Genomic DNA, 22,942 nt, shown 5'->3' on the forward strand with positions numbered 1-22,942 from the left:
AGTTTGAGCAGCTATTTGAACACTACCCATGTGTAGTTTGAAAGACTGTCTGTAAACTACTCATAAGGGCTCTCTGTGGATACACAGGAAAATAAATGGGAAACTAGTTTTAGTTTCAAGAATAGGATATGCTGACTTCCAGAAAGATCACTGATATCTGCAATTCTCACTGGAAATTAAAGAAAAGCATTTCGGAGTTAATGAATTACCTCTACATATATATATATATATATATATATATATATATATATATATATATATATATATATATATGTATGTATACACACACACACACACACACACACACACACACACACACACACACCGCTCAACTCCAGCTTTTGTCTTTTAGGTTCTTTTAATTCAGAAGGTTTTCTTGTGAGATGCTAATGCCCATTTAAGTGTTTCTCAGGGTATCCCAGCAGAATCAGCCAATAATACCTCATCCTTTCATTTAGCAGATAAGAAACTGAAGCTCAGAGTTAAGGGATTTACTAAAAGCAACAGAACATAGTACTGGGGTCAACCTTAGAGTTCTGTTCCTGAAACCTCCCTATCAGTTGCCAAGTTAGGTTGACCTACTCAAGTAAAGGCATACCTCAGAGATACTGTGAGTTCAATTGCAGACCACTGCAATAAAGCAAGTATTGCAATAAAGCAAATCATAATCTTTTTGCTGGTGGAGGGTCTTGCCTTCAATTTATAAAAAATGCAACATCTGTGACATGCAATAAAACAAAATGCAATAAAACGAGGTATGCCTGTATTAGCAGCCAAAAGACAAAGCACATAACACCAAGGTTCCTGCCCTCCCCTACTTTTGAATCTCAAAAGTTGGAGAATTTTTTTTTTTCATTTTCAGTGGCAATTACTTTACTTCACACTCTTACAGGAGCCCACAGGCCCTGGCAAAAACTGTAAACTACAGCAGAATGATGGTGGAAGAGTAAGGATCAAAAGCTGGGATGGGATGCATCTAAGGAATGATGTATCAGTGGGATGGAATTAAGAGGATGAGAATAACTAATGGGGCGTGATAGGGCTCAGATGATGATAACAGGGTGGAGCTAAGATGATAATGACAAGCTGGGAAGCCGTGGAAAAGGCAATGAAAGGAGGGTGGATGAGATGGTTTAGCAATACAAATGGTCTTGTGGAAATGAGGGCAGAGTGCGTTTAGCCAGCTGTGAACAGTGTGATGAGAAAATATTAAGCTGAGTTATTTAAAGAGTCTGAATAATAATGGTAATAATAAAAATAAAATACAGTAGATAGAATATAATATGGGACAGTGGTCTCCGACTGCTACATAAATGCTGAGAGCAGTTTAGCTATTTATTTTCAAAGCTGGAAACTTAATACCAAATAACCAGTGGAGGTTTAAACCATTTTTCTACCTGACACTTGTGTAACTAAGACACAGTTGTTCACTGCGCTCTTATTGACCTGTTCTATCTTAATGCGCTTAGGAAACTTTGGCATTTATGCTATAACTTTCAGCCAAGCTAGAGAAAAAGCCCACTTGGTCAGGTGACTGGGTTTTCTGTGTCCAGATGTATTGAGTGCCCAAATCCCAGGCAAAAATCTATGCGTTCTAAGCTTATGGTACAAAATGGCAAGCAGATCCAATTTGAATATACACATATGCTTTTCTCTTTGTGGTTTTGATTTTTTAGTTTCATTTATCGTTGGTCTTTTTTTAATCAAGCTGCTAGGAGGAATATAGAAACGTGTGTTTAAATACATTGCACTAAAGGGTTTGGGGGTAGCAAGTAATGCATCCTCTCACTAATGTACCATTCTGCCTTTCTGAAAGATCCTCAGCAGGACATTTAGAATTAAACCTGGAGTGTGGATGAGATAAGCAAAGGATACCGTAAAGTCCGAATTTATGTACAGTTTATGGTCAGTAGCTTGGGGATGAGACTGTGAGGGACACATAAGCCAAGACACAAGTGTTCCAAAGCAAAGCACCTCTTATGACTCAACAGGATGTATCTATCATCAAGCAAATTTGATCTAGTTGATCAAATTCCAGGTGAGACTGTATTCCCACGAGAGGGTGGGATTAAGGAAAAGACTAAAACGAAAATTATATCATGCTCAGAAACTTAGTATCTTGGCATTATTCTTGCACTGATATCAGTAATATGGAAGTAAGAACCTGAGGGAAAACTTGAATTAGTAGTTCCCAAAATAAATTTTCCAGATGCTTGGCTAAAGCTGTTATGAGCTATAGTGCTTAGGGAGAGGAAAGGAATCCTTAGCTACCATAGGTCCATCTGTCATGAGTTAAAGAGACCAGAACCAGGAACAAGATGCATAAGCTGAATTTCATTACTACTAATTTAAACACCCTCAACCCCAGTCCTCCAAAAAATCCTCTAATTTTGGTAGTCGGTTTTTCCACTGAAGGGTATGATGCTGTTTGTAGGGTTACTATAATCGGTTTTTTAAAAGGATTTGGATTTTAAGTGTTACTGATAGCTCTTGATACTCACTGTTGGTAGGAAAAACAGACAAACGCTTTATGGGAGATATAATCCTATAGGCATGGAAATTCATCTGTTTTATAATTGTCTGAAGAGCTAAACATGAGTAAGATATACATAGGTATATAGATACATATCTCTCTTATATACAAACTCTCCATGATGCTTGCTATTTTTCCCCTTTAGAGCGTGTTTTACCCACAAGCCCCCTCCCCATTCAAGGTCAGTATGATTTTTATCACTGTAGCTCTGTTGCTGGGTCATTCTCCATCATCTATCATGTGGAAAAGACACAAAGGGGGAAACACATTCACAAAATTAACATCCAGTATAAATAATTATTTTAAACCTTCAAAAGAAAGTCAATCAGTTGCCCCACATCAGTTGACAAGCATGTAACAGATCCATCACCTAACTTAACTTCAAGTTGAGAAGACGACGCTAAACTCAGAAAGCAATTTTTTCTTAAATTAGTATGCATTAAAGTTAATTGTGAACTCACATATTTGTAACAGAGCCAGTTAAATCCTAAAGCTCATAGAAATACAAATCCTCTAACTGACCACCCTCACATTTGGAGGTTTGTGCGATCTGAATCTGAAGTCATTTGTATTACTTGAAAAATGAATTTATCTACTGCCTAAGGTTGAGCTAAACCCAATTACAAGGACATTACTTTTTCTTAAAATCTTTACCAATTCAGGGGCATTTTCCTTTTAAACGTAACTATTTTAGAAAACACAAAAGGGGAAAACAAGGCAGTCATTCTGTATTCCTTTTCGTAAAACTTTCTACACACTCAAATTAAATTTTGCCTCCTACATCACATTTAGATGCAAGTTGCAGCCCCAACCTTCTAGTTTAAGGCTGTTTAAAGGCAAATTGGCAAATAAAATGAAAACATTACCAAAAAATCTGAAATGAAACCAACCTACCATTGAAATTAAATTCCAGAAAAGTGATTTGCAAATAACACTCAAAGACTTGAGAAAAAATGGAAAGTAGGCCATGCAGGGGGGCTAATGTGGAAAAAATAAATCCAATTAAACAAGATTATAGTATATATACTGTAAAGAAAACGTGCTCAGCATTAAAGGTGGAAAGCTGCTGTTTTATTAGTTTGAAGACAGATCATGTTTCATTAACACTCATCTGAACTACAAATTAGGCCAGAATTGGGTATAGATATTCAGATTGTCAATAATGCAATCTTTTGCATATCTACGTACTCATTCATATGCAAACTTATTTTATTATTAATTATATTTGAAAGGAGGATTGCAAGGTTTTAAGGATCAATTAGAAAGCTTAATAAAAGAGTTACTCTTAAATTTGAAAAAGGGTCCAAACTATTTTTAGAACTCTGTTGAATAAAATCCTCCCCTAAAACATTAATGAAATCTGTTTCTTATGCCAGCCACTAAAAATAACACTGTTAAAATGTGCCTGTTTTTTACACTTAACATGAAACTTCGTGTCATGGAAAATATCCCATTTTGAATTCCTGACATGCCACAGTTATTTTAAGACATTTATCTTCTAGTGTTGCTGCAGAGATTGACACCATTTTATCACGTTGCCATCTTGTACGTATCTTGATGTGACAAGCACATACATACATATTTGTCCCAATGGATAACATTTTCAAAATGGTCTTGCTCCATCCAAGGTGAACTTTGCACTATGTCACTATGACTCTAGGTTGTCCTTCGTGACAGCAGTTGTGCAGCCACAAACTCAAATATTTTATCTGATCATGCTTTATGATATATGTAACAAAATGAACAAAATGAAGCCAGACACTATTCACAAAGGACAGCTGTTGGCTATTGAAAAACAATCTGAACCGGGGATGGAGCATGTGGGATTCTGTTGAACTTGATATTTTCCCACAAACGGAATTGTTGATTGGAGAATGACCCTACTTTGATTTTACATTGTAGATAGACTGTAGATAGCTTTCGTAGTTCCAATAGTTTTAGAGAATATAATTTATCTGACTACTAATATTTTGGGCTTCTGCTGGTCAAAATTGAAAAGCTGTTCGTAGAGACTTGGGATAGCTTGTATAAGAAGTTGGTATAGAAAGATAGTGCCATCCTTAGTCCCCTATTCTTTACAAAGACTTTATTTTTGGAGCGATCAAATCCCCTTTCTCCTCTCCTTTCCAATCAAAATGGGAAATGCAGTTTCCCCTGGGGGAAAAAAATATACTAACATATAGAATCCTTAACTTTTTTTTATAGTGCCACTTAAGTACCGAAATATCTATGAAAGGCATGCCTGCCTCACTGTGATGATAACTAGTGCACAAGATACCTTCATTAATTAAATATTGTATTTTGTCATCTATGTGGAATCCTACATTTCAGCCCTAAGTGTTAAGATGTCTCTAAGCAGTTGGTTAATGCAAATGGCGTCAAGGATTTTGAACCAGTTAATTTCCTTAAGGTGTCTTGAATGTAGGAGCAAGTCACCAAAGGTCCTTTTCTGTCCTCCTACCATAAAAAAGAGAACTTTTCTTCCTACTCTCTAGTAACAGAAAAGATGTATATTTTCAGCTGCTTCATTGTTAATATCCCTCATCGAAGGGTCTCCCCTCCACCCCCACTCTACATGGCTCATCAAGCTGACTGGGGATAAACAGCAGGGTCACAGCAGGAATGCAGTCCTAAACCCCTTCTCGCTGTGATTAAACAAAAACAAGGCTCAATAAATCAAATGTATTTCCCTTGGGTTTCCTTCATCATATTGCTTGATTTTCTGCAGTGATGATGATAATACTGGAATTACACCAAAGGATAATTTGTATTGTTTGTGGCCAATCAGAAATTTTTCAAATGTCCTTTTCTATTCTGCCAAAAACAAAACAAGAAAAAGCAGTGCGCTTCCCTGCTCCTTAATTTAAAAGATATAGTATATATATAAATTTCTTTTAAAGTAATGTTCCATCTTTGATCTGTTTCTGATAGGTGTTTTTCTCATTAAGTTTAATTTAGGTTTATTTATTCTGAAATGAGCCCATGAATGGCATATATTTACATAAGTACCCCTGAATATATCCCTGCAGAAACGCCACTGAATTGTAAAATGGGGGAAGAGTCTACATCTGAGGGAGATTTTCTCACTTTGTTAGGCTCAAATCATTTCCCTGAGGCCTCGGAATACTGGGAAATGATAATATTGTTCTTTTCTCCTCCCCATGAGCTTACTGTGCATAGCCCTTCACGATGTCAGTGCATCTAGAGATGCCCGCACATTTAGAAGGACTGCAGGTTCAAAACGAGGTGACCAGACCAGCCTCAGAAAGTTAAAATGAAGTGAAAGAAAAGGACAAGGACAAACCAACATTGCCTTGTTTTTATCACCCTCAAGTGAGGAATTCCCTGGAGCTTGGGGCTCTCTGGGCTCAATCAGCCCATCTTTCTCCAGTCACTGCAACTTGAAAAAAAAAAAAATGTCAATAACCCTGGAATGTCTCACTTGTTTACCTCCCATCTGATTATTTATCCCAAGTGAACAGCCTTTCCATTCACTAACCCCGTGTGGCAAGTGGGTTTGGGGAATGTTGAGGTTATCTTCCAGGTCCAGACATTGAACTGGGTTTGTTCACAGCTGCTTGCTATTCAGTTCCTGTTTTTCCATTGATAAAACACATTGCACATGGCTGGGTTTGCATGATTAATACAGCTGTCTAAAGCTTTCTCTGAAAACAAAACAAAACCCTCCCAAATTAAAGTTTAAAAAAATTAAAATCCAATCCACAAACAAACCAGGCTTGCAGATACCAGAAGTCCACCTGGCATGTTTCCATCTGAGGGAGACTGGTGGAAGGCCTGGCATCAGTACAGCCAGATTCTGTCTACAATAGGAGGAGGCAATATACCTGAACTCACCTGGCACTCCCAGGAATGGGTTCTCAAAATCAGACTCCACTGGGTATGAAGAAAACTGGGAGAAAAATCCTAAAACTATCTCACGCCGTGAAGATGACTGGATAATCCCTACAGCTTTCTTTATTTTCTGTAGGCCACTATCCCGGATATCAATGAGAAAATGCCTCTTTTCAATTCCTTGTTATAACAGCACTTTCACCATGACTAATAATAATGGTAATAATAATAATAACTAACACCAATAGTGGGCTTCTTGTCATGTAGCAATAGAGTTCTAAGGCCTCTTACGTGTACTAACTCAATTCCCACAACCCTAAGAAACTAACATACACCTTCTCCCATACTTTTTAATCATTATAGTGTACTCAAATTCCAGTCTACTCCTCACTGCACAGAAGCACATGTATAAATCCACAGTACATTTTAAATAAACATTATGTATGCATTTGTGTTCATTAGATACATATCTCCTTAACGAATTTTTTAAAAATTCATCTAATTTACTTTATTATAATGCTTGTAATACACAATACGCAGTTACCTAATATCCATACGCTTTTACAAAGTCCATTTCCAAATATACTCAACTCACGCAGAGATTTATATGAAAGTGTTCCTCTTTTAAAACCATGAGCAGAGCTATCTGGCATTGGCACATCTAATTTCACACACTTCTTCAGGCTGATTTACATACACACCTCTATTAATCATGGATAATTACTAGCATTGTTCTCTTTAATTCAGTTTTTCCAACTGTGAAATGGGAAAGAAATTATATTTTTCATGCCTACAAGCTCAAAGTGGTGTTTTAAATAATATATTAAGGAGCACTTCAAGTTCCTAGGGAGAAAGTATATTGAATTTAAAATAAGCATATGCAGAGACACATATTTGTCATAATTTTCAAAGTACTGATATTTAGAGATGTACTTGCATCATATTGTGTGGATATTAACTAGATATAGGTTCAGCGTGGCTTCATTGTATTTTCATGTATTATGTATTCTAGGGTTGTCTAAAATGCCCCACTGCTAATAAGTTTAAATAAAGAATTATCCCACGGCCGAATAAAAAATAATTCATTATTTTTCACCAACCTCATAATATTACACTTAAGAAGAGCTGCCACTTGCACAGTTTCCTATTGTGTGGCACACACACATACACTCACACACGTCAGTGGATGCCGATCATGCCCATTACCATCTGTTAGATTAATCTGAACTCGTCAAGCTAAAGAACCTGCCCTTTTTGTGGTCAAAGGTGTAAAGCATGTCCTAGGAAAGGTTTCAGTTTTTAAACACATGGCTTCTTTCCCCCTAGCTGGTAGAAACAAGGACCTTGTTTTTACTGATAAAACTTTGGCCGCCATGTCAACACAAATTTACAGCAAAATCACAGGCCCTAATTCACATGAAGATAATGAAGAGTTAACGTTACTACTGGATAACCATCCCCTGACTCTTTTACTGGGAGTAAAATCTGACTGCCACCTGATTTTTTCATTGGTAGGAAACCAAGTGGAATAATTGTGTCAATACTTCACCTGGACTCAGTCAATCAAATCAGCCAATCTAGTGATTTAGACCCAACTGTAATAGTTGGCCCAACCCAATAATTTAGACCCAGTTGTAGCAGGCACTTGTCTTTGTTGCATCCATTTCTGTGCCTTATTCTTCTCACCTCTCCATTCTTCCTTCTGCTCTGCTTCCTGAACAGTTCTTGTTCTCTCCCTGTTAAAATTTGCTAGCAAGAATAAATCTGAAATTTATTCACCCTATTGTTTAAATGTCCAACACCAGCTTGGAAGTGTTACCTCTCTCAGAATTTACATTAGCTTCAAGCTAAATGGCTAAAAATCCTACTGGATCGATTTAAAGGTAGGAGAATTTTTTTAGAGCTTGGTACTCATTTCTAATGCCTTTCCCTATTTCCTTTGTCTGGATCTGCTATACCAGCCAGCCTTTCCTGGGGTTCTCCCTGTGCTATTTAGATTTATAGAACCAGCAGGGATTTGAAGATGAATATGTTTTTTGAAAACCCAAGCTCCCACTCAATTTTAATTTGAGGGGAATAGTTCTTTTCCATGAGCTTTACGGGGGACAAAATATCTTTCAAAGTAACAATTACATTTAGGGATTAAGTTTAAGTAATTGACAGTCTTGTCTTTTTAATTAAAAGGAATAAAGCTGCCTAAGAAGAGCTCCTCAGTGAGATTTGCAGCAGAAAATGTTGGCACGCTGCCCTACAGGGTGAGAAGACCATGTTCTTGAACAGACAGAAAATGCTGATGCAAGGCACTGGGGTCCTTAGAGTGCACCCCCAACAGAGCTTGCCTTGGTGTTTGCCTCAGTGTGCCATTTAGCAGGAGGGTAGCATCCACAGTGAGAAGCTTTACTTTAGCCAGGAAGGAAGTCCTTTTCATGGGAACTTTGCTCTAGATTCAGGTACACTGTATGGAGCAAGTCCTTACAGGAAGTGGCACTATTTAGAGTCAAAAAGAAAAAAAATAATACATAGTCTTCCAAGAACTTAATCATCAGTACAGTCTCAGCCTCTGACAAGTGTCATATCATAGCCCCTAGAAAGTATAAACTTGAATTTCAGTCAGCCCCTTGGCTCTCTTTCTTTTTCACTTGAAATTCATATGCCTGATTTATATTTCTTGATTCTTTTTCTCTACATTTTCCACCATATTCACCTTGCATTACATATAGGAGATGTGACAATTAAGTTCGTGAACTTGTTGCAACGATGTTGCTACACTTTTTTTGATATCAAAGGGATTATTCACTTACAACTTTGTACCAACTGGACAAAGAGTTAACCAACTTTACTATTTGGAAGGCTGCATGAAAAAGTTAGACGACCTGAACTTTTCGCCAACAATTCATGGCTCTTGCATCACGACAATGCACCAGCTCACACGGCACTGTCTGTGAGGGAGTTTTTAGCCAGTAAACAAATAACTTATTGGAACACCCTCCCTACTCAACTGATCTGCCCCCCAATGACTTCTTTCTTCACCTGAAGATAAAGGAAATATTGAAAGGAAGACATTTTGATGACATTCAGGACATCAAGGGAAATATGACGACAGCTCTGATGGCCATTCCAGAAAAGGAGTTCCAAAACTGCTTTGAAGGATGGACTAGGTGCTGGTGTCTGTGCATAGCTTCCCAAGGGGAGTACTTTGAAGGTGGCCATAGTGATATTCAGCAATGAGATATGTAACACTTTCTCTAGGATGAGTTCGCGAACATAATTGTCAGACCTCGAATATACCCACATGTGTGATGGGAGTAGGCAGACCACTCATTATGACTCCACTAAGAATTCTCAGCTTATATTCACCACAAATCAGTGAGGGGAGAGACCTTGCAAGTCATTTGTCACGTTTCCTAATTGGACCCTGGAGAGCCAACAACTGCCATAGTTGCACTGTTTTGCTTATCACTGTGCTGATTGTAAAAGAAAACACTTCCCACATCTCTGTAACACATATGTACATTTAACAACTAGACATTATCACTAACAGAGTATCTTTACTGTAAATCATAACTATCAGTCCTTTCTACTTTATCTGCCCCATACAACAAAGATTCTGACTTAACCACTCACCTTCTAAACCTTGCAGTTTCAATATGACTTATTTTACTTGCCTAAGAGGATATTGTTTGGGGCAACAATAGCACCTTGTGATTTAAAAAAAAAAGAAAGAAAGGAAGAAAGAAAGAAAAAAAAAAAAAAAACAGTAGGAGATAACTGCGCCTTGGCTGAGTGTCCATTCTCTGTACCATCTCATCCTCTTCAGCCCGTATCCCGTACAGCAACAAGCATTCCCAGCCATGTTCTATGTTGGAACGTTGCTTAGTCATTCTAAATGACTTTCTCAATCATACATGTGGATTTTGTATGACTAAGAAGTAGGGGATCTTTGGAGAGCAGAAACAGCTTAAACAAAAGAAACCAAGCAGTAGCTTGCACTTCTGTTTGATGAGTCGCAAGTTAGAGAGTAACTTGGGAAATTTGTTCTGTTTTCCTCCCTGGAACTCCAGAACTCAGGTAAGTTCATCGTTGAAATCTGCTTAGTGTTGCAGTACTGGAAAAGACGGAATGATCTCATTCATTGGAGGTTGGTCTTCCCTTAGAGGATCAAACCTCCCTCTCTAAGTCATTCAGTTAGTAGCATGACTTCTTGTCCTGCATTCAGATGTACTCTCCACTTGCTTTTGCTTTGTAGAGTTTCTTTTAGAGTTCGTGTTGTCTTCTCCTTATGATTTCTAACCATTAGGAACACACACAAAAAAGAGCCTTCATTCTTGAAGGGCAATGAAAAACTAGTTTCTGGCACTGGTTAAGTGTATTTAACAATGTAGAGTGTTCAGATTACACCATTCATTCACTCAGGGAAGAAAAAAAAACAACTATCCTAATAGTTTCTACGTGCCAAGCTCAGAGCTGGGTCTTGGAAGGGACTGTGGAGAATGAGCAGACAGGGTCTCTGCTGTAATAGAGCTTACACGCCAGATGGGGCAGTAGATGTTGAAGTAAGCAATCCAAGAAACTTGACTAAGTTTAGGATACCTGTGGGTATTTGAGGGGCACAGAACAAGGATACCTTAGCTAGCTTGAACTGCTCGGAAAAGGCTTCCAGGTGAAAATGAAATTTAAAAGGCACAAAGGAGAGAAGGGAGAGGGGCAGAACATTCCAGTACATACAGAGCTCTAGAATCCAAAGAGAGCTGAACAATATTAAGTCTAATTAATTTTAGAAATCTGGGGGAAAAAAATCAATTTTTGCCCTAAGAGTTTCTTAATCGTCTTCATTTGTATCTGGCCTGTTTAAAACAAGAAAAGAAATATGATAAACAATGGAGTTCAAGGGAAGGGGATCAACATTTCCACCTCTGTTACACTTTTAGGGCAAGAAAGACTACCTGTTGACTTAATTGGACAAACATGTACCACTACTGTATACTGTATGGCAGGTGGCACTATTCAGAGTGAGTTTTCTGGCGGATACCGAGAGCATGTTATCCGGCAGAACCTCTAGAGAAAACTTCCAGCCTCCCAACAGGAAGGGTTGATAGTAGGATTTTATTTTATTTATAGGAATGGTCAAGTTGTAAAGAGCCAGCAGTATGTTCCAGGAGCTGCTCCCGAACATGGCAGTGATGTTATATTCGGAGTCAGTAACACAGCAGGAGTTACAGATAAATCACTGCAGCATTCAGGCACTCTGAGTAGTAAAGTCACGGAAGAGTCCAAAGCAGACCCACCTTTACCAAGTTCTGCACTGTGGTGGTTAGTGCAAGGCATGTAGGACTAGGCGCGTACCACTATTTTGAATCCCTTATTTTCTTAATTCCAAGAGCCTTAAAAACTCCAAGAAATCTCACAAATTCACTTGCTATTTCTACATTAAAATTCCGTAAGCCAGTTACCTTGGTTCATGGTATTTGAATGTATTTGATTTTGAAATATATAAAATAAAACACATTACATGGATTCAAGACAGTCTTGAATCCCTTAGACTTTAAATCTAAAATATATTCCAAAACGAGATATGGGGAGTGGCCGGTTAGCTCAGTTGGTTAGAGCGTGGTGCTGATAACACCAAGGTTGTTGGTTCAATCCCCGCATGGGCCACCGTGAGCTGCACCCTCCTTAAAAAAAAAAAAAAAAAAAAAAGAGAGAGAGAGATCTGCAATGCACCATTTAGGGCTGGGAAGTAGTAGAAAAGAAGAAAACCAGAAAGGATGAAAATCTCTAGAGACCTATCCAAACATATGCTTTTAAAGCTTTTTAGCAAGTCAAAGAAATGAAGGCATGAAAGGCTTTAAAATGCAGTTAAAATGTATGTGTTTAAACACGGAAAACATAATCTACTTTATGTCAACAACTAAGTAGATTTGGGGCTGGGAGTTAGTTTTCATTAAATCACGTGACTGGTCTTTACTTCCAACAAGGAGAAAAGGTCAGGACAGTGCCCACAGGTCAGATGGGCACATTCTAGGCACAAGGTTCATAGAAGCCCTTGTTCCTTCTCAGACAGACACCACGTATCTGACCAAATACCTTACTGACAGATGATTCCAGTAAGTTTACTTCCCGAGTTGTTCCTAACCTTATGCATATTTTGAGGTGGAGTGGCCCAGGGAAACCCCTTTATTAAACTTAGCACCTTGGGCATTCTCTAACATTTGAATTCATTGATTATTAAAAATTAAGCCTCTCAGGCTAAATAAGAAACCTGAAGGATTTGAGAAAGCTGACTTGCGGTAGGAGACTTGATGAAGGCCTTTCTTTGTGTTAGGAGTGCTAGGTGAGACCGTATTTTCTGGGACAATCCATATCGCCACTGAGCAGAACCCAGAGTTGTTAAAGTCAAATCATGCCCCTCTACTTACTCTACAGGGCAATTACACCAAGCCTGCAGTCAGAAGGACCTCGTAAACCCATATCATACATTTTTTATTGCACTGTCATTTCATGCTGTTAAGACTATGTTCCTTACAGAAATTACACCTCACCTATGGTTTTACGATATGATACCAGCCAACTAAAAAGTGGGGGGAGTAATTCAGCCTTCTTGTAATGATGTCAACGCAAAGCCAAATAATCAGAAACTGATTACTTACTTTCCCCCAGATTTAGAGGGTATTTTTAATGCATTGATTTGTTTTTATAAATAGTTTTCTAGTCTGATAATAAATGTTATGCATTTTCATTATAGAAGAACTTGAAAATTTATGAAACTATAAAGAAGAAAATAAATATCATATATAATCTCTCTCCTCAGAGATAACACCATTAATATGATATAAACAAATGTTTTGTCTGAATGTTTGAGCTGTCAGTGTGCTATAAAATATTCAAGTTAAAACACCTAAACTGTTCTCTATTGTTTGCCCTCTCTGAGGCTGGGCACGTTTCTGTGACTGCTCAAGGTCATAGCAGAGGCAGGCCCAAAGCAGCCAGCCCTCCTGACCTAGGCCAGGGTTCTCTCCACAGTGACAAACACACTCTAAGCTCTTCCAGGACCTAAATCCAATCGGACTCGCTTTATAAGAGATTTCCTTTGACTTACAAGCGATTTTCCTTGTGTCACCTCCAGGATTTCAAATAAGAATCCTCCTTTCAGATGTGGGTGCTCCAACATTCTCTCTCTAAATTGGAGTATTAATATTTTTCCTTTTATAAATTTGTTATTTTTGGGTTTTTTTGTTTGTTTGTTTGTTTTAGTGAGATGACCTTTTATTTAAAAAAAAATTTTTTCTGATTCTGTTTAGTTTAGAACATTTGGTTTGTAGAGAGTCGTTCCACTAACTAATGAAAAAAAGTAGTGAGTCTCAAATATATTACTCACATGATATAAGGAGAAATTACGTCAGCATTAGTTTTAGTTTGATTTATCCATTCATTCAGCAAAGAGTTATCACCATATGTCCAAGGTGACTAATATCCTGGTTAATCATTCATGTCCATGATGCACCCCAAAAGAGCGTGAAACATCTGAAGTCCATTTCTGGTCACAGTCAATTATAAGAGGAAAAGCCCTTAGAAATATTTGAAAGTAAAGTGTAGGATTTCTGTTTGACCCAAATCTAGCTAAGTTGGGCCAATATTATTTCTCAAATATTGATGACATGCTAAGACTTTTTCATTTTCTAAAACAGTTTGATAAATTTTCTTAATAGTTAGGATACTGGTCCACCTATGAACTAAGAAAACAGATAGAACCTTAAGGTTGAAATTTAAACCTATTTCTCGATTTTGGCTTCCCCCCCCTCAACTAGACTCAGAATGATTACTGAGAACATTACTATATAAATATTAGGAATTACGGTTTATACAACATGAATGTAGTATGTGGGAGAAAATCAAAACCTCTAACCATCCAAATAGAAATCACAGGCCTATCTTTTCCCGTGTCAAAAGAAAAAAATAATAATACTTGTAGGTAGAAGCCGCTAATCCATAAAGCCTCTGAGTAGAGTGGAGAAAACTTCGAGAGAGTAATTAATAACTTTCAAAGTGTGGCTTTGAAAATTGAAATAATAAAAATGTGCCCCTTTTAAGCCATTATAATTATAAAGGTTTTATTTTTCAAAACCTTGGCAAAAAAATAAGTCAGAGCACAAAAACCATAAACTCCCGTGGAGGAAACTTACAAGTGTTATTCTTCAAATCCTCAGCATCAGTGAGGGAGGAAGAAGCAGCACGTTGAAACTTCTCTTTTGTTTCTTTTATTAAATGTCTTAATGATGTAACCTCATCCCTCTCTCACTTTTTCCAGGTAACTGGAGGATAAAATCTCTATTGAATTTGGACCCTCCCTCTCCCCTAAACATGTACTCTTACTAATTCTGGCCCAGAGGGGAGAAAAAAGTGCCATTAACTATTTTAGTTCTCTAACTAATATGTCATTTTCAAAACCTGTGGCACATTAGAAGCCTGGCCTTATAGAAAGAGTTATGCCGTACACAGCAAAAGAGAGAATGTTTCCTTGTTCAAATGGCTGTAAGAGGTTAAAAAATGAGCTATGTATTTTCAAATAAACACCCTGGAGTTAGAAAAGCTATGCAAACAATATAAACCCCCAAATTATACATATCCTACATGTGGATGGGAATGAACACTTACAAGCAGAGAATTAGAGGGAAGTTGTCAAGGGTTAAGAGTCAAAGCACTGAAAATCAGTTATTCTCCTACGGGTTTCTTGTACCCTCATCTCTCCCAGATAGAACTCAAAAAGGCAAAATGCCAAAATTGTTCATAAACATAGATGTGAAAACTCCCTCAGGTGATAAAAGGGTTACCAAACAGTAAACTCTAGAGTTTCTAATGAAGCATCTCTCATCTTCACAACACTCACTTTAATTTCTGGAGAGAGAGACAGACAGACAGACAGACAGAGAGACAGAGAGAGAAAGACAGAGAGAGAGAGACTTAATCATACCACATAATAGGAGATGAGAGGTAAGAGAAAGAAAAAATCCTCTGGCCTTTGAACAGAAAAGAAGCTTGGATTTTTATTTTCTAAGGTTTAAATTTTCAATAGTCATGCGGGTATTCTGAAATAAAACTCATCTGCCCTCCAGAAAATTTTCTACCTGCTAGGATTTGGGGACTGATGAAAGGGCCTCCTAGCTCCTTATGGCTCTTCAAATGACTGAATCCCCAACAATAATTTTGTCGTGGCATTAAGTTGTGGTGGTTCCAAAAGGAGAATAGAATCTCCCCTTGCCTAGAATATTAGGTAGGACAGCTCTTGAGGCTTTAATTCAGGGGTGTCCAAACTGCGGCCCGCGGGCCAACTGCGGCCTATAATTGGCCCGCAGCAAATTCCAAAAATATATTTAGTTTACTTAAATAAACCAGGTGAGGCAATACGTACTTCACCTCCAGTGAGTGGCCTGGCTGTTTGTGTATTTTACCGCATATGGCCCTTGGTGAAAAACGTTGAAAAAAGTTTGGACACCCCTGCTTTAATTAATTCATTCACTCAGTCATTCGTTCATGCACTCATTTATTCAGCAAATCTATTGGACACTTAGTCTGTGCTAGAGAAATACCGAGTTTCCCCGAAAATAAGACCTAGCTGGACAATCAGCTCTAATGCATCTTTTGGAGCTAAAATTAATATAAGACCTGGTCTTATTTTACTATAAGACCAGGTAATATAATGTAATATGATATGATATGATATCACATGATATGATATATATGATATGATAATAATACCAAAAGATGCATTAGAACTGATTATCCGGCTAGGTCTTATTTTCGGGGAAACATGGTAGTGAGCTGAGGCTAAAGTAGTGAAGACGTTGTCTGTGCCAATGAGAGAGGCAGACTTAGCTCTTTTTGATTCAGGTTAGTCTAACATGGCTGGGTATAAAGAATCTGAAAGTCAAAAGTCAAAGACAGATTAGCATAAATAAATTTGCCTTTTCTAGTATTAAATTATTTCCCCCTTTACCTCCTGTACCCCCTCATTAGGAGCTGAGATCCAGGCATATGACAATAATGTTTCCAGAGAATGCGAGAGCTTTCGCTGTGCTAGACTCCTCCAAAGTTTAACCCATTGTATTGCTGCAGTAGATTTATCTTTTTATTTTATTCTTTGGACCTGCACTGCCATGCTTACTTGCTAAGTGTATTTGCTAAAGCAAAATAAATATGTGGAAAGAAGTTTTCCTTAAAGGCATAAATATCATACGTTTCAGGTATGTTCTAATGAGTGTGTTCAGAGAATGCCTACAGAATATCACTGGCAAGGCAGGATTCTCTCAAGAACTTGAGATCACCTTCACAGTAGAAAAGGAAGAATAATTTTTAGTTGTTAAGGATCAAAAGAATTTTTTTTGTTCTCGTCTGTAAGAATAGGAAAGACTCCTTTTTGGAGAGTAACATTTCAGGCCTTGAACATTTTTATTGTTCCCATTATTGCCACCTGGTGGACAAAGGTGATTACTTTAGACAGCATATAGGACCATGTCTTAGAATTACCACAAGATGGCAGCACACAACCAGCTTTTCAAAGAGCCAGGCTCAAAATACTAATAATTCCAGATTTTGCTCCTCAAAAGAGAATGTTCAATTCCAACAGAAGAGGGAATAGTAGGAAATAATAGTACAAAATAATATCTCAATTTTCTTTTTCTAAAGACAAACGGGATTCCAAGTGTTAAGATCATTAATATTTCACAAACCGTTTCATTTATTGCAATAAGGAGGGCTTCCTAAAATTGAAGTGGTAAACTAGTTTGCTTTTTAAAGATATTCCAAATAAATGTATATTTCATATGAATTTTTGTAATCTTTTATTTACATAGTATAATATTTTGGCAATACTTTTAAATCCTTCTTTTAAGGAGCTCTTTATAATTGATTAGTAGGGGAGGTTGTGTTCTCTAAAGTCCGTCTAGAACAGAGACTCTTCCTCAAGCCTGTGCCAGTAACTGGTTAACCCAGGCACATTGCTAGTTTTCTCCTGACCAAAATGCCACCTCTTCAATCTGCTTCCCTGTCACTTCAATGTGCTAGCTTCTCTCAATGTTTTGTTTATCTGTATTGTTGCAGTAGATTTATTTTATTGTTTTAAACTTTATTCTTTGAACCTACACTGCCATGCCTTACTTGTTAAGATATATTTTTCTCTTTTCCCACTGAACTTTCACTGATAGTCATCGCTAGAAGGTATTTTACCATAAATCTGACTCTTATTTATTGAACACTTGCTATGTGTCTGGCAGCATTCTAAGTACAGTATGATAATTAATGTATCTAATAGCTAGCACAGATTTATAAGAAGCATGTTAATTAAATTGATTTTACAGATGATGAAACTGAGGCAAAGAGAAGTTAAGTGATTTTTTCCTAACTTAAGCAGGATCATTGGTCTTCCTGTCTGCCCAGTTTCCTGAACAATTGCTTGCAATTATTCCCATGAGGTCTATGGAGCAGAGGAAACCAGGAGTTCTTTACATGAAGATGGTCCCATCATGGATCCAAGCCCCTTTGGGTGAAGGGCACCACTCTATGACCTTAAGGGGCCCTTATAAATTCTAAATAATGATAAGCCAACAGGCTTAACTGAAGAAAGAAGGGAAGTTGCACTTCACACCAGGGCAGAGCCAAACTCTCTGCAGTCGATACTGAAGCACTTCAACGTGCCAGGTGTAACCCTAGAGTTATATAGGCTATCGTTATATAACCTTGCTTTCATAAAAATACCAGAGGTGTATTGGGGAATAATGAACAAGGTTCTACCTGGAGAACTGGGAACTCTGAATTTCAGTCTCGGCTCTGTCTCCTGCTGTGTGACCTTGGGTAATTGATTAGCCTCTCCGGGCCTCAGTTTCCTCAGTATTATGATGAGCACATTCTCTATAGTGCCGTTTCAACCATTTTTAAAGCAACGTGTTGATTTCAAGAAAAGTCAGAGCAAGTATTGTACAAGAAAACAAGTGGCAGTATGTTTAATACACAATTGAAACATCAGTGTAGTCAACAGGTAGAGACTGGTGTTTTATACTTTGATAGAACCTGGCTTCACTTCTGGGGTGAGTGTGACATTAGTTGCTGGCTTCTGCTGAGAGAGGAGCAGAATTCTCCCTCCATTCTTCTGTATGGACTTTTACAGAGAAGACTTCCGTTATTTCTGCAAGTAGTGGACGAGCTCTTCAAGAAGAGAAGAGCAGGTGCTGATGACTTTGAGCATCTTCAGAAGTGTACCTGGAGGTCCATCAGTAATCCTGATACAAAAGAACATTCATACAGAACTGCCTCTGCCCCCCACATCTGACCAGTGCAGGGAAACTGTCCTTACATGTAGACACAGCTTGCTCTTATGCATAGCCTGGCTGACACCCGTTTTGCTAATGCTGAGTGATAGCTAAACATTTTCAGGACTTCAGACCAGAACAGTGCTGCTCTTCTTATGGCCATTGTAAGAATGCCAGAAAACATCAGCGTGCTATTGGAGGGCTTCTATTTGTGACTTCCTCCTCTCAACTCTTGTAGAACAATCTACAAGAGTTGAGAGGAATCGGTTGCACTGGACCTCAGAAACTTTGCAGATCTGATTCTGTGCTCAATCAGAGAATAAAGAACAGAGTCTCAGACCCACTGTTAGGAGAATGCTTGGCATATATTTACTTTTCTCATATTTCAACGATTCTAAATCTTCCATTTTGGCTTATTGAGCATTCAGATTGCCTTCATGCATTGGCTGGCCTTCAACAGGGAACAGTAACAGACACAGCCTCTGCTTGCATAGAACTCTCAGTCCAGTAGTGAAGACAAGCATTAACCAAAACTTCAGACAAATGTATTTGAAATTGAAACTGAGATGAGTGTTACAGAAGAGAGCAGAGCTTATCATAAAGGGACTTAATTGTACCAAGGAGACGCACTTTCCTGTGGAAGTTATAACTGAATTCTGAAGGCTGAGTGGAATTTCTAGTACAGCTATCTTTGGGCCGTAGGCCCTGCGATACCATGGAGAATAAAGGAAGGCTTCTGGGCTGGAATGCAGAGATAATAAACGTTGATAAAGCTGGAGAGGTGAGGTGCAGAGTCACAGAAGCCGTGCTAAGAATTTTGCTGTTTATCCTGGAAGCCATAAGAAAGCGTTAACAAGTTTCAAGCAGGACAGTGAGATGATTAGATGTCTAATTCAAAAGGCTCTCTTTGGCTTCAGAGTCCAGTCACTTTACTTCCTTAATGAAAGCATGTTATCCAAGGATGCAAGGAGGAAAAAGGTCCATACCCCACAGCCATGGTTTGGGCTCCTATATCTGACCAACCATTCACTTGGTCCTGAGATTCAGAGTGGTATCCTACAGAAATTTTCCATGTTTACTTCTAAAAATCTAAAAATATTATGGTTTAATTGATAAGGATGTTTAAAAGAGAATACAGTATTTGACCTATATGTGCTCTTCTAATCCTGAGATTTATTTATATGTTCAACAAATATTTAGTGAACACCTACTGCACGCCAGGCTCTAATCTAGGCACCAGGAATATAATGGTTGATGAGACATATACACTGTTGCTACCTCTGAAGCACATATTCTAATGTAGAAGATAAACTAAATAAGCAAGCAAGTAAATGTGTAACATGATGCCAAGTGCTATTAATATTAGTAAATCAGCATAGAGGACTAGAAAGTAACAGAGGGTACCATTTTTGATAAGGTGATGGGCAGTCCTTCCTGGGTTGATAATATCTTAGCAGAAATCTGAATAAAGTGACTAAGTGAGCCATTCAAAGATCTGGGGAAAAAACTTTCCAAGCAGATGAAACAACAAGTGCAATAGTTTTAAAGTTGGAATGGATTTAGCATGTTAGATGAAAAGCAAGAAGGTCAATCGGCTTGAGTGTAGCAAACCAGGGGCAAAATGGTAGGCTGGTGTTGGGAGCCAGACTCATTCTATCATTCCACTAAATTGCAGTCAAGAGTTCTTTTGCATGCCATACTCAGAGTTCTTATACATGTCTACACACATGTAACATCAAGTATTTGTAGTTGCAAATTGATTTTGCCACCTCCAGCTGCACAACATTTGTTCCAACAAAACACTCTCTTTCCATGTGCCTTTCTTTCAATCTCTACCAATATGTGTTCCTATTAGAATGCTCTTTCCTCTTTTTCTCTCATTCTCTTTCCAGTGGAGAGTACCAGACTCCCTTTGTGTTTATTCTCAATTGATAAAGAATTTTTTGTCTGTTTTTGTTTTGCTAAATGTTTCTTTTTTAGAAATTGGCACCACCGTGCACTTCAAGCAAAAAGGTATGGTTCTTATTTCTGATTACCTTTTATATGTTAAAATTAAAATTTCACAGTAATGTGTCGGGGTCTTATACCATGGAGTTTATTTCATCTCAACAATTTGTGATAATAATTTCCTTAACACATTTGCCACTATTTTTCCGAAAATTGTGAACTTTTTTGTCTCAGAAATCTTCTGGGCCAACCCATGACTACTATATTGCTTTAGACGGTTACTTATTTTTAAATCTCTGGGACTGAGCAAGTTACCACACACACACACACACACACACACTCCTTATCTTAAGCATCTCTGGTTAAGTCTTGTAGAGCTGCACTTTTGGAAATATTCACTGCTCAATGACAGGGCTCTCAGAAGAGATATAGAGTCCACTTTACCACCCATTGTTGGCTATTCAAGTAGATACATTTGCTAAGGGAACTAGAGCAGCGTCTCCTAAAATGAAACATTTGAGCATTTAATACTCCCTCCTGCCTCCGCGTTCTCCCAGGTCTTCAGCCTGCCGTAGCACACCCAGGCTGCTGGGATCGCCCAGGAATTGCCCTTTTGTGCCAGCCATGTAGCGTGTAATTCACATACTTTTCCCTACAAAGCCGGTGACATCAGGTCAAAGCTTCATGAAATGGATCCTAAGGTGCCAACACCAATTCTAAGGTGCCCTCTTTGTAAGGCCCACAGAAATGCCTAACAGTGACTGTCTCCAGACCACAGCCACAGAGGAACCTGGGTGGCCAGACACTACCCTCATAGCCACCCATCTTGGATCGGTAATTGTCTCATATGAAGATGTCTTCTTTGAACCTCAAAGGAGATGAGACAACCAACATCATTATCAATAGTGGAAACCTGTTCTTGTGGGATGTAGACTCCACCAGTGACCAAGAGCCACAGAGATGATGGATGTTTTGTTGCTGACTCTCAGGAAAGGGCCAGCACTTTATGACCAGCTCTAGCAAGCCCTCACAGAGGGCCGCAGAGAAGACGTAATCAGAAATATATGCATAGGACCAAGATCATTTGGGGCAAGAAGGTATAAATTGCTGTTCTCTTCAGCCCTTCTTCTCTCCCCGGTACTATAATTATCAATTATATTGGAATTTTAAATGGCTAGTAGTAATGGAGCATATACCTCAGGGCTTTGGTATGAATGGAGAAACAGGGCGTAGGGTCTTGTTTGTTTGTTTGTTTGGCTTGTTTTGTTTTGTTTCAAAGACCATTCAGATAAATTCCTAGTGTCTCCCAAAGGAATTCTAAGTATTGGCCTAAAATTTCAGAATATTGCATGCCAAAATATGTGATGCTGTTTTGATCAAAAAATGTGATAATTGCAACTTTACTGTGAGAATACTTCAGCCTTACCCAAGACTCACTTCATAGAAAGGGGAGAGAATTACATACGTAATTATGTAAGAGTATCCCAAATTTAATTCTAAGACACAGTGCTCAAAGAAATCAATATATTTCGTCTTCTAATCTATTCCATCCTGGAGATTATAGTACAGGATTTAATCCCCAATTCATTCACCCAGAGCAAACGGTACTTGCTGAAAATGGACAGTAGGTGGCGCCAAAGTCAGTTTTATCAGGTTTCCCTTAAACATGCGTTCTCAAGACAGGTATGTGCCTTAACTTAGTCTGGGCATCTAGATAATATCTAAGATTTGGTTGGAGATTATTTTTTTCCTTCACTTAACAATTGTTTTGTATATTATTTAGGTTTTTGTTTTATTTTCAGTCAGTCAGCCCTTGGTAATTCTAAAAAGAATTCAAACTTAAACTTTCCTGGCCTTTCTTCTTTTGTTGTATGGCTGAATAAAATTCTGATGGGCCTCTATTCCTTAGTATCTGAAAAGAACGCCTAAGGATCACTAAGGGTGTGACTAATGATTATTTTGAATAAATTTAGTCCCCAATCCAGGAAATGGGCCCTAAGTGCTCAGGAGAAGCAACAGAAATGTATTGGCCAGGTTTGAATCACAAAGTGTCTCTAAGCGCGTGCTCTCTAAAGCAGGTGTTGAAAATTACTTGTCTTTTCTTAGAGATTTTACGGAAAGTTTAATCAATTGGCTCCACATCCTAAATTAGATTTGTAGTGTAGAGACTGCCAAAAAATTCTCGTATTCCGCAATTTCAGGATGTTTCATCAATCTTGTCCTTAATCACAAAACCCCTTTTTAAGCACTGTCATGACAAAGGGCAGTCCAGCATTTACCATGATACAGCCTCACGTGTGTTGACTCAAGA

At 38.2% G+C, this 22,942-nt stretch overlaps 1 protein-coding gene across 2 annotated transcripts in view; it reads left to right on the forward strand.

Moving 5' to 3' along the window:
• LSAMP (limbic system associated membrane protein) overlaps positions 1 to 22,942 on the forward strand; it is a 591,098-nt gene that overhangs the window by 561,755 nt on the left and 6,401 nt on the right. Inside the window, exons 7-8 of one of the 2 annotated variants that reach the window (XM_019734849.2) lie at positions 2,679 to 2,714; positions 20,665 to 20,697. The exons of the other annotated variant lie outside the window; for it this stretch is intronic. Coding sequence (XP_019590408.1) covers positions 2,679 to 2,714; positions 20,665 to 20,697 — 69 coding nt within the window. The remainder of the gene's footprint in view (positions 1 to 2,678; positions 2,715 to 20,664; positions 20,698 to 22,942) is intronic. 2 annotated transcript variants of the gene reach the window in all.

Source organism: Rhinolophus sinicus, linkage group LG01 (assembly GCF_036562045.2).
Source record: "Rhinolophus sinicus isolate RSC01 linkage group LG01, ASM3656204v1, whole genome shotgun sequence".
NCBI classification, from domain to species: Eukaryota; Metazoa; Chordata; class Mammalia; order Chiroptera; family Rhinolophidae; genus Rhinolophus; species Rhinolophus sinicus.